The sequence below is a fragment of the Akebia trifoliata genome, chromosome 7, assembly GCF_017979445.1.
Source record: "Akebia trifoliata isolate Shusen 1 chromosome 7, ASM1797944v1, whole genome shotgun sequence".
NCBI lineage: Eukaryota > Viridiplantae > Streptophyta > Magnoliopsida > Ranunculales > Lardizabalaceae > Akebia > Akebia trifoliata.
The window spans coordinates 26,946,043-26,958,873 of record NC_141381.1 but is presented as its reverse complement, the minus strand read 5'-3'; the positions used below and the strand labels follow the sequence as shown (position 1 = coordinate 26,958,873).

The window sequence follows — 12,831 nt, the reverse complement described above, 5'->3', positions numbered from 1 at the left end:
CTAACATTTTAAAAGATAACAACTTCAAAATTATTGTATATAATGCCATCACACCAATTTTCAGAATCCAGTCAAAGGTCTATTTGAGTAAAAATTCTTTTTATTCCTCATTTTCAGAAATATCTTGAGTGTGTGCACAAATTTTTCTGATTGTAACATAAATTTTTCGGAACAAGGTTTCCCTTCTTAACTACTAAAATGTATGGGTCTGCCTAAATTCTAACTCGAAACTGAGCCTCCTGTCTGGGATTGTGAGAAGTATGGATGTTCACTTTAATACCTCTAAGGGGCTTTATCTGTGATATTCCAGTGTACTCACGTTTTTACCATTGACGGCTTTCACCCTACTGAACTATTTTGGTCCCATTGGACTCTTTTTACAATTTGCACTTTTTCAGTTCTAACCTTCACATCTTTCTGCTTTTCTTTTCAACCTTTTTCACGCTTTATCATTTTTCTGATATTCTTTTTTTTTTTTTTTCAAAAAGCAGGTAGCCCTTTTCAAGGTACCCAGTCTAATCCTATGGTTGCTGTCTCCAAAAATATCAACTACAGTTCTGTTTTTCTTCTATTCAGCCAACCAAAGGACAAGGAGGTCAAAGTTCATTATTTTTCAAGCTTTCCCTCTCATTCTAGACAGTGAAGAAGACAACTCTTAATCCAAAATAACTTTTTCACTACAATCAGAAGTGACGTGAAGTTTGTTTTTCAAAATATCTTGTTTCCGAGGAATAAGAATTTATAAACAAACTGGACATGAGCCTGGTTTTAAAAATTCGTATGATGACAGTACATATAAAAATTTTGATGAAGGTATTTTTGAAAATGTACCAAAAACAATGTACAAAAATTAAAATGTGCTATCCCACACCCCCAAACCTAAATTTAGCATTGTCCTCAATGATTAAAGAGTAGAGGTTTAGAGTACACCTGAAAACGGATGTCATTACGTAGCAGAAGTTGTAGGTACAACCAACAGAAGTGTTCCGCATAGGATGTAGAAGCTAAGAAGCACGCCACATAAAAAGTATGCCAAAATAAGTGGTCCGAAATTTTTTTTTTTTTTTTTTTTTTGAAAAGATTTAAACTTTTTTAGAAAGTGAGTAAATGTGGAAAAAAAATTGACAAAATAAGCACACAAATCAAGGGTTGCCTCCCGAAATAGCGCTAAGTTTAATGTCTTCAGCCAGACATGGAACTGGAGCTAATCCTGGTACACAGGATTACTCAAAAATGAATCTTTTTCCGATGAATGAGGGAGAGTCTGAAATGGCTTCAGCCTTTGGCCATTGACTTGGAAAATATTTCCATTGGCTGGGTTGAGTACCTCGATGTTTCCATGAGGGTGAATATTGTGAATAAAAAATAGTCCAGTCCAACGAGACTTTAATTTCCCTGGAAATAAATGAAGGCGAGAGTTATAAAGGAGCACTCTCTGCCCTACGTGGAAAGATTTTCTCTGAATATGCCTATCATGCCAGATTTTCGTTCGATCTTTGTAAAGTTTTGCGCTATCGTAAGCATCATTCCTTAATTCTTCCAACTCAGTGAGTTGGAGTTTTCTAAGCTCACCGGCCTTCGCTAGATCAAAATTTAAATGTTTGATCGCCCAATAAGCTCGATGCTCAAGTTCGACTGGCAAATGACAGGCTCTACCAAAGATTAACCGATAAGGAGACATTCCTATTGGAGTTTTGAACGCTGTTCTGTAAGCCCACAAGGCATCTGATAATCGTAAGGACCAATCTTTACGAGTCGGATTGACGGTTTTTTCAAGAATGGTTTTGATCTCACGATTAGAAATTTCGACCTGCCCACTAGTTTGTGGGTGATACGGAGTAGCTACCTTATGAGTGATTGAATATTTGCGCATCAAGCTTTCGAAAACTCGATTACAGAAATGTTTCCCTCCATCACTAATGATAGCACGAGGGGTACCGAATCGGGCAAACACAGTATTTTTTAGAAATTGAACAACAACCTTATGATCATTCGTTCGACAAGCTGTGGCTTCAACCCATTTTGACACATAGTCGACTGCGACTAAAATGTATTGGAATCCATGTGAAATGGGGAAGGGACCCATGAAGTCAATACCCCAAACATCGAAGATTTCGATGATCAAAATTGGTTGTTGGGGCATCTCATTTCTTCGACTGATTTTTCCTAGACGTTGACATCTATCACAAGATTTAGCAAAGAGATGAGCGTCACGAAAGATTGTGGGCCAATAAAAACCACACTGTAGGATTTTAGCTGCTGTTTTCTTTCCTCCAAAATGCCCACCACAAGCATGATTGTGGCAGAACTCGAGAATACCATTTTGTTCTCTCTCATCAATACATCGACGAATTATCTGGTCTGGACAGTATTTAAATAAATACGGATCATCCCAGAAGAACCATTTGGCTTGGGCGAGGAAACGCAGGCGATTTTGTTTACTCCAAGAGGTGGGAGTTTGACCTGTCACCAGGTAGTTGACAATGTCAGCGTACCAAGGTGTGTCAGAAATAGAAACTGCCATGATTTGCTCGTCAGGAAAATTTTCAGAAATCGGAAGAGAGTCAGAGAGAGTTTCAACTACTAGCCTAGATAGGTGGTCTGCAACCACATTCTCACATCCCTTTTTGTCTCGAATTTCGAGATCAAACTCTTGAAGAAGAAGGATCCATCGTATCAACCTCGCTTTTGCATCCTTCTTGGCAAGAAGGTATTTCAGCGCTGCGTGGTCAGTGAAAATGACTACTTTGGACCCTATAAGATAGGAACGGAATTTATCTAAGGCAAAAACTACTGCTAGTAGTTCCTTTTCCGTGGTGGAATAATTGAGCTGGGCATCATTAAGCGTCTTGCTGGCATACTGGATGACATGGGGGAGTTTGTCAACTCGTTGCCCCAATACAGCACCTATGGCGTAATCGGATGCATCGCACATCACCTCAAATGGGAGATCCCAATTGGGTGGTTGGATAATAGGTGCTGAGGTCAACTCAGTTTTCAGTTTCTCAAAGGCGGATAAGCAAGCGGTAGAAAACTCGAAAGAAATGTCTTTGGCTAACAAATCACACAGGGGTTTTGAAATTTTTCCAAAGTCTTTGATGAACCTTCTATAAAACCCTGCATGCCCTAGGAACGAACGAACTTCTTTCACAGTTCTAGGTGGAGGGAGATTTGCGATGAGATCGACTTTGGCTTTATCTACCTCAATTCCTTTGTGGGAAATAATGTGCCCTAGAACTATCCCAGAAGTGACCATGAAATGACACTTCTCCCAATTTAGCACAAGATGCTTCTCTCGACATCTTTTCAAAACTAGCTTTAAATGATTCAAACAGTCATCAAAACTCGACCCGAATACAGAAAAATCATCCATGAAGACTTCAAGAAAGTCTTCGACCATATCAGAAAATATACTCAACATGCACCTTTGAAAGGTGGCAGGAGCATTACATAGCCCAAAGGGCATACGTCGATAGGCGAAGGTCCCAAATGGACAAGTAAACGTTGTCTTTTCTTGGTCCTCTGGGGCTATTGGGATCTGGTTGTATCCCGAATATCCGTCAAGAAAACAGTAATAAGCATGACCGGCTAAACGTTCTAGCATCTGATCGATGAATGGAAGAGGGAAGTGATCCTTACGTGTCATCGTGTTTAGTTTCCGGTAGTCTATACAAACTCGCCATCCGGTTTGGACTCGAGTAGGTATGAGTTCATTATCCTGATTTGTCACAACTGTGACACCTGACTTTTTAGGGACAACCTGAACTGGACTAACCCATTTACTATCCGAGATGGGGTATATAATACCCGCATCTAAAAGTTTGATGACTTCTTTTCGAACGACCTCTTGTAACACCGGATTGAGTCGCCTCTGTGGTTCTCTCGATGGTTTGAAATTTTCCTCAAGATAAATTTGATGCATGACCACAGAAGGACTGATGCATTTGATATCAGCTATGGTCCACCCAATAGCTTCTCGATTTTCTCGCAGAACGTCAAGTAACCGATTTTCTTGTGATTTTTCTAGAGTAGGGGAGATAATGACAGGAAAAGTTTCAGCAGTACCCAAAAATGCGTATTTCAGCGTATCAGGCAATTGCTTTAACTCGAGCTTTGGAATTTCTTCCACTATTGGAGATGACGAGAGAGAGGACAGACTCTGAATTTTTGGCTGCCAATCCATCATAGGGACAGATTCAAGAAGAGAGTTCACCTCCCTGATGGATTTCTCAGTATCGAACTCAAGGCCGAATTGGCCAAAATACTCTTCAAACGGATCCTTGTTCTCCTCTTCTTTGAACGTACTACTGACCAGAGTGTCGATCATATTGACTTCTTCCAAATCATCCATGTCAGTAGATTGAAACTTATTTTGGAAGACATTCATTTTGACCTTCATGTCCCCAAATGATAGGGTCATGATACCATTGCGACACTTGATGACTGCATCGGAAGTGGCTAAGAAGGGTCTTCCTAAGATGACTGGAACATGAGAATTTGGGTTAATGACAGGTTCAGTGTCAAGAACCACGAAGTCGGCAGGAAAGTAGAAATCCTTCACCTTGATAATCACATCCTCTACTATTCCCTTGGGAATCTTCACCGATCTATCTGCTAGACTCAGAGTGATATCCGTAGGTTTAAGTTCACCTAAACCTAATTGCTGGTAGACTGAGAAAGGAAGAAGATTCACACTAGCCCCGAGATCTAATAGACATTTCTCAATCATCGTATCTCCGATGTGCACAGAAATTGTAGGACAGCCTGGGTCCTTGAATTTAGGAACAATTGTCTGCTGAATTAGACAGGAAGACTGGGCTGTCATCATAGCCTCTCTTGGCACAGGAGTTTTTCGCTTCACTGTGGTGAGATCTTTGAGAAACTTGGCATACGAGGGAATTTGACGAATTGCGTCAAGGAAGGGAATATTTATTTGCACATTTTTGAACACTTCTAAAATTCCTTCTAATTGTTTTCCCTTTTTGTTGTCTAGAAGTCTATGAGGGAACGGAGCTTTGGGAATGATTACTCGACTTTCGAGAGGAGGAGGTGTTTGCTTAGACTGGTCTTCTTTTTCTGTGGAGGGTGCACTAGAGGTTGTTTCTTTGGATAGAACCTCCTCAGGCATTTCAACTTTATTGTCCACTAATTTGCCAGATCGTAAAGTATGGACGGCTTGGACAGAATTAGAGGGACCTGCCTGACTATTGATTTCATACTGTCCTCTTGGAACAGTTCCTACTGGATTAGGCACAGTTTGACTAGGAAACTGGCCTTTATTTTTCTCTCCTATGGATGAAGCTAACTGACCCATCTGAACCTCTAAATTTTTGATTGCTTGTGCCGTGACCTGGTTGGTCTGAGACTGGCTCTGGGTAGTTTGGATTTGTTGATGTATGAGTTGCTGTTGTTGCTTTAATATCTCAGCCATCATTGATTCCAATGCTGAGTTTGGTTGAACAACAGGAGGAGAGTAATTGGTCATAGGGTTGACAACGATCGCCCGTTGATCAGAATTTTGAGGTGAAGAATAGGATGGCTGCGGAGTTCATTATTCCACCACGGAAAAGGAACTACTAGCAGTAGTTTTTGCCTTAGATAAATTCCGTTCCTATCTTATAGGGTCCAAAGTAGTCATTTTCACTGACCACGCAGCGCTGAAATACCTTCTTGCCAAGAAGGATGCAAAAGCGAGGTTGATACGATGGATCCTTCTTCTTCAAGAGTTTGATCTCGAAATTCGAGACAAAAAGGGATGCGAAAATGTGGTTGCAGACCACCTATCTAGGCTAGTAGTTGAAACTCTCTCTAACTCTCTTCCGATTTCTGAAAATTTTCCTGACGAGCAAATCATGGCAGTTTCTATTTCTGACACACCTTGGTATGCTGACATTGTCAACTACCTGGTGACAGGTCAAACTCCCACCTCTTGGAGTAAGCAAAATCGTATGCGCTTCCTCGCCCAAGCCAAATGGTTCTTCTGGGATGATCCGTATTTATTCAAATACTGTCCAGACCAGATAATTCGTCGGTGTATTGATGAGAGAGAACAAAGTGGTATTCTCGAGTTCTGCCACAATCATGCTTGTGGTGGGCATTTTGGAGGAAAGAAAACAGCAGCTAAAATCCTACAGTGTGGTTTTTATTGGCCCACAATCTTTCGTGACGCTCATCTCTTTGCTAAATCTTGTGATAGATGTCAACGTCTAGGAAAAATCAGTCGAAGAAATGAGATGCCCCAACAACCAATTTTGATCATCGAAATCTTCGATGTTTGGGGTATTGACTTCATGGGTCCCTTCCCCATTTCACATGGATTCCAATACATTTTAGTCGCAGTCGACTATGTGTCAAAATGGGTTGAAGCCACAGCTTGTCGAACGAATGATCATAAGGTTGTTGTTCAATTTCTAAAAAACACAGTGTTTGCCCGATTCGGTACCCCTCGTGCTGTCATTAGTGATGGAGGGAAACATTTCTGTAATCGAGTTTTTGATAGCTTGATGCGCAAATATTCAATCACTCATAAGGTAGCTACTCCGTATCACCCACAAACTAGTGGGCAGGTCGAAATTTCTAATCGTGAGATCAAAACCATTCTTGAAAAAACCGTCAATCCGACTCGTAAAGATTGGTCCTTACGATTATCAGATGCCTTGTGGGCCTACAGAACAGCGTTCAAAACTCCAATAGGAATGTCCCCTTATCGGTTAATCTTTGGTAGAGCTTGTCATTTGCCAGTCGAACTTGAGCATCAAGCTTATTGGGCGATCAAACATTTAAATTTTGATCTAGCGAAGGCCGACGAGCTTAGAAAGCTCCAACTGACTGAGTTGGAAGAATTAAGGAATGATGCTTACGATAGCGCAAAACTTTACAAAGATATCGGTAATGAACTTCGATTCTTATCTTATGGTGCCATCCTCGTAAGGGTGCCCTTGTTACTATGTGCAATCCAATGTGTACAAATTAATCACTCAAAAGCAATACAGAAACTCACTAGCGAGTGATGCGTGAGTGTTTCGAAATTTACCTCCCGTTCTAGACGGGGGATGATCGAGTTGAGTCGACTCGGGCCACCAACACCAAACTTGGTGTACGAACCCGAGGGGCTGAGATAGTTTCGTCCCACTATCGTCCGTCCCTAAATCTATTACAATCCGAGCCCTCTCGGATGAAATTAAAATTTAATACAAGTTCAACTACCTAATACAAATTGTTTTCTAAGAAAAAAATAATAATAAAATGAACAGAGAAAATTGGAAGTTGCTGTCTTCTTGGTGATGGAACCAATTTAGTGGATAAAAATTCCACGTGTCGCCTTCCGTCAATTTCCGTCGACTTCCGTCGAGTCCTTCACCTAAACAGAACAAAATTATTCAAATCAGAATACTAAGAAAAAAAAAATAATATGACCATTACAATGTCCATGATGTCAGAAACTTGTTCAACAAAAATCAGCAGAAAATATTGCCACGTCACCGCGGCGCACCAAGGGACAACCGCGGCGCGGTAAAATTTTGATGAAAATCGTTTTTTCAAATTGGAAATAGTTTCTGATATCCTGAGGATTGTAATGAAATTTTTTTCAATTTTTTCTCTATTCGTTTGGCTTCTGTTTCAAGCAAAATACATTTGGTTCTATTTCGGAAACTATTTCGGATACTTTCCGAATTGAAGAATGAATCAACTCGCTGTCCCCGGCAGCGGCGCCATTTTGATCGATTGTAAAGCTTGCTATAAAGATGCAGAGATTAAGATGTGAATTAAGACTTTGGGCAAGTCGAATTCGTTCCACAGGGACAACGAAGATTCAAATATTCATTCGATTAGAAACCAAAACAAAGCTTTGAAACAGATTGATTTAAAAACAAAACTGATTTGTTGCACAAATAAGATGGAAATAAACTTGCAATTCTATTTAAAACAGAAACTAGAGGTTGAAGATAAAAGGAAGGGAGATTAGAGAGTTCAATGTAGCCTTCACAAACCATCCATAATGTAAATTAAATTTGAATCTAACTCAATCCATGTAGCAGAACCCAACAATACACCTCCTATGGTTTGGTGAATATTTGAGATACCCCCTTTGCTTTCAAATTAATGACACACTCCCTCTTCTCTCAATTTTTTGAAAGATTTGAACATTCCAACATAATTTGGTGAATTTTTAAGATACCCCTATCTTTGTTAACTTATGATATGTCGTCTTTGACCCTCGATCTATTTTTTTTTCTAATCTAAAAAAATAATAATTTGAATACCCTCATTTTCAATCTGTAATAAAAAAAAAAGAATAATGATTTTCTTGCACCCGTTCTAATACACGCTCCCTGACGTGACATGTGCTAGAACCATAAATTCTTTTCCTATGCAATGTCGGGGGCATGTATCAGCGGGAACATCAGAAAATCATGACTCATAAAAATCATTGATTTTTCTTCTTAAAACCAATCATCTTCAAGCTTCTCAACCTCTATAGCAAATTAATTTTAATGATTTAATTTCATCTTTTTTGTAGATTCTGCACACGAGATTTAAGATGATCACAAAAGTCACCTCCACAGCTATTATGAAAGTTCTCAAGAGAAAAAAGATCTTCAAGCCTTTCACATTGATCGTCAATTTTAGTTTAAAAATGGGGTCTACATCATTCGTCCAAACTAATCCATAGACTTCACAATTTTGTGAAACATGACTTGGCCGAAGTCTCCAACACGATTGACTTAAAAGTCTTTGAACGACGTTTCCAGTACTCCTTCCAATCCCTGATAAATTGTCCCACCCCAAGACCTCAATGAAATTACCAAACTAACCTCTCAATTATCTCTTTTTTCTAAGTATCTATTTTTAGCTTCTCATCATATTAGATGATAAAGAGGGGTTAAAAAAAAGAAAAGAGAAACAGCTCAATAGCTAGATTATAGGAAGAAATCTCAAAAGAAATAATAAAATTATTTTTATTTTTTTTAATTAATAAATTATAATATTGTGTGGGAGATTCTTCACATCCACCCTAAGAATAGGATCACAAACTGTAAATTTCATATATTTGGTGTTTCCTCTGTCACCTTATCCACAAGTACAAAGCTTGTCACTTTCAATATTTTTCTATTATTTATTTATATATTTTATAAAATTTTAAATTAATCATATTTTTTTTTTCTTTTTATTCTTTTGAATTTCCAATCTTAAGAACATTCGTTTAATTTCTATTACTCACAAGAATTTCTAGGATTTGATTCAATATTCACAAGCATTATTATTCCAAGATTTGATCTTATACTTATTTTGAGATAACACACGTCTCATGCAGGGAGGAAAGCCACCCTCTAAGACCCCCATCACATAATCATAGAACATTTGCCTCGGGATGTAAAAGAAAAAAATTTATAATTTTACATATCTTGAAAAAAATTAATCTACGATTCTATGATTTGGGAGGTGGGGAGGGGGGTTTTGAGAGATCAAAAAATTATTATTCATTATTTTTAATTATAATTAATGAAGTTTGCCATTCAACAAATCTTGAAGTGGGAATCCGCGTTATAAAATTCAAATTATGAGATTAACCTTAGTTTTGGACCCACATTCTTAGATTTTTCCACGCGTCAATGAAGACCGTACAAAACCTCTAACTATTAAACCATTCTCCCATTAAACACACCACCTCTAACCGGCATCTGACATTGCCGGCCATTTCTGACATATATGGCTTCGCTTCCCGCCAAAACCCATCTCTCTCTTATCGTTTTCCTCTCATTCGCCCTTCTCATCCACGCTGGATTAAATCTCCACCGTTCAGATTCCAACGCTCTCTTACTTTTCAAAAAACATGTAGGTTTCAACGGTGAACTTCACTCACCGGAAAACCTCTGCAACTCCGACGGAATCTTCTGCGCGAGAAGAATCTCCGAAAACTCCCCAGTTCTCCGAGTGATTCGAATTGTTCTCGATTCAAAAGGCCTCAATGGATCCTTATCTCCAGTAATTGGCAGATTTTCAGAGCTCAAAGAGCTCTGTCTCCCCAACAACCAACTCGTTGATCGAATCCCATCCGAAATCGTTGACTGCCGAAAATTACAAATTCTAAACCTCCAAAACAACCGATTTTCCGGAAAAATTCCTTCCGAGTTCTCTTCTCTAGTAAATCTACGAGTTGTTGATCTCTCTTCCAATAGATTTTCAGGTGATTTGAGCTTCTTGAAGTATTTTCCAAACCTGGAAAATCTCTCTCTTTCGGATAATTTTTTCTCCGGAAATGTTCCGACATCAATTCGATCTTTCCATAATCTTCGATTTCTCAATCTCTCCGGAAATAATTACCTTGAACAATCATCAATACAAACGTCGATGAGGCGAGTAGAATATTCCCTCAATGATTTGAGGACGAAGAATGTTCTTCCGAAGCGGTATATATTTGCAGAAAATTCAACTAGGAATCACAGTTCGGCGGCCATGGCGCCGTATGCAAATCCAGCATTTGATTCGAATTCAAGTAATTCAGGTCCAGCACCTTCAGTTACAATCCCTAAATATCACAAAAAGAAAAAAAACGTTAGAGGTTGGATTATAGTTGGAATGATATCTGGGGTGATCCTCTCATTGTTGTTTAAGTTGGTAATGATTTGCATCAAACGGAGAGAGAAAGAATCATGTCCGATGACGATCTTCAGCCCGTTGATCAAGAAAGCCGAAGATCTAGCTTTCTTGGAGAAAAAAAATGCATTAGTGTCATCGGAGATCATCGGGCGAGACAGTTGTGGAAAGGTTTATAAAGCTGAATTGCCCGGAAGCAATGGAAAGATGATTGCAATTAAGAAGATTATTCATCCTGAAATCGATTCAGCTGACCTTAGTGAAGAAGATAGTATGCTATTAAGTCCTAAAATGCGAAACATTAAGTCGGAAATCAATACCGCAGGTCAGATTAGGCATATGAACTTGCTTCCGTTGTTGGCCCATGTCCCTCGACCCGATTGCCATTACCTCGTGTATGAGTATATGAAGAATGGGAGCTTAAAAGATATGTTAAAACAAGTCTCGGACGGGACGAGGGAGTTGGATTGGATTGTTCGACATCGGATCGCTTTGGGGGTCGCTGCTGGGCTTGAATATCTCCATATTAGTCATAGCCCACGAATTTTACATCGAAATTTAAAGCCAGCAAATATTCTTCTTGATGATGACATGGAACCTCGAATTGCTAATTTTGGACTTGCTATTGCCGTCCCTGATGCTAACACATATGACGCTGTGGTGGGTACGATAGGGTACGTTGCACCTGAGTATCACCAAACGTCCAAGTTCACGGACAAGTGCGATATTTATAGTTTTGGAGTGCTTTTGGCTGTATTGGTGACGGGGAAGTTGCCAATGGATATTGAATTCTTACTACATACGAATATGAGCCTCGTTGAGTGGTTGAGGAATGTTATGACCTCGGAGGATCCGAATAGGGCAATTGATTCGAAGCTGAGGGGTAACGGGTACGAGAGCCAGATGCTTTTGGTTCTCAAGATTGCTTGCTTTTGTACTATGGATGATCCAATGCAGAGACCGGATAGTAAGGATGTTCGATGCATGTTGGATCAGGTGAAACATTAAGCGAGCTGAATAATGATGCCTATTTATATAGAATCGTGATCATCTGACGTACCCACATGGCATGTTCAAGCGACACCCCTGCCATGACAGGTTTGGAATAGTAAATCTGCCCTTCTCGGGATATAGAATTGCACTAGTTCATAAAAAGTACAGTTTTTAATCCAGAGGAGAGCATATCTACACTTCCCGAACCTATGATGTCAACAGTGTCGATTGAGCATAACAGTCAGTCATCCCATGGTGCCCTTTTTTCCTGGTCCAAAAGTTGTGTGAACAACTAACCAATAGAAGCAATCTTATTGACTTCAGAATCAGCCAAATGTCACAAGGCATAAGTAATCCACCTTTTAAGTTGTAAGAATTTTCCTTTCATCAACTTGAGAAGTCAATCCACTGTCTAATAGGGTTTCATAGAAAATTACATTAATCAAAAATATAAAAATATACTTAATTAGAAAGATCCTAAATAATATTTCCCAATTAGAGAAAAAAAATATTCATATATACAATGAGATACAACTCTCTTATTTAGTGATATTCTCTGATAGCGAATCAATGTATCTCACACACATTTATAATCTAATACTATAAGACTCTCGCTCAAACTGATGGGAATAAACAATCTCCATGAGGTTGAAAAGTTTATAGCTTGAATATCGTATTGACTCTTTATAAAGGAAATGATGTTGTTGATATATTGTCAAGAAACGTCTGATTGTGCATGTTCATAATTATTGTTTATCCATGAAGATCATCATTGTTGCATCTTACTGATTTTTTGAGTTTGTAAAAAATAATGACTCACTAGATATGATCTATCATGATTAGGGATGACAATTTTGCCATGCCCCGCCCCGTTCCTATTGGGTCGATTTTTCCTATTTTTAAATGGTTTCAAGATGGTTATTGTAATAGAAATGAAAAACCAACTTGATTTAGGAACAGGGATGATTTTGATATACTCCGCTCCACCCTGATTATATCTATATATATTAGATTTACTATCAAGAATTACCACTTAGCAAAGTGGCAAGACACGTAAAATAATTCCCACATCCTAGGCTCAAATTCCCATCAGGTGGGGTGGGGGTGGGAGTGGGGATGGGTGAAAAAAATATTAGATCCGAGTTGATATCGAGATGGATTCAGGGCAACCAACCCACCCGAAACCCACTTTGTTGTCATCCCTAATCATGACTTGTCAATGAAACATACAAAGTAAGG

General features: G+C 39.0%; 1 protein-coding gene and 1 pseudogene across 1 annotated transcript; one reads left to right on the top strand and one right to left on the bottom strand.

Moving 5' to 3' along the window:
* Positions 1 to 1,204: 1,204 nt before the first annotated feature.
* On the bottom strand, positions 1,205 to 5,431 carry LOC147398672 (uncharacterized). The gene is made up of 4 exons (XM_086446751.1): positions 5,311 to 5,431; positions 2,747 to 5,196; positions 2,385 to 2,463; positions 1,205 to 1,395 (listed from the first exon to the last, which is right to left on the bottom strand). The coding sequence occupies exons 1-4, from the start codon at positions 5,429 to 5,431 to the stop codon at positions 1,205 to 1,207; spliced, it is 2,841 nt and encodes a 946-aa protein (XP_086302877.1).
* Positions 5,432 to 9,562: 4,131 nt separating this feature from the next.
* Positions 9,563 to 12,472, top strand: LOC147398671 (leucine-rich repeat receptor-like serine/threonine/tyrosine-protein kinase SOBIR1 pseudogene; annotated as a pseudogene).
* Positions 12,473 to 12,831: the final 359 nt, after the last annotated feature.

Coding starts and splice junctions, on each gene's coding strand:
- LOC147398672 (XM_086446751.1), bottom strand. CDS start 5,431: ATGGCTGAGATATTAAAGCAACAACAGCAACTCATACATCAACAAATC. Junction 2,464..2,746: donor CCTATCTTATAGGGTCCAAA/GTAGTCATTTTC, acceptor ACCTGGTGACAG/GTCAAACTCCCACCTCTTGG. Junction 1,396..2,384: donor TGGTTCTTCTGGGATGATCC/GTATTTATTTAA, acceptor ATTTATTTCCAG/GGAAATTAAAGTCTCGTTGG.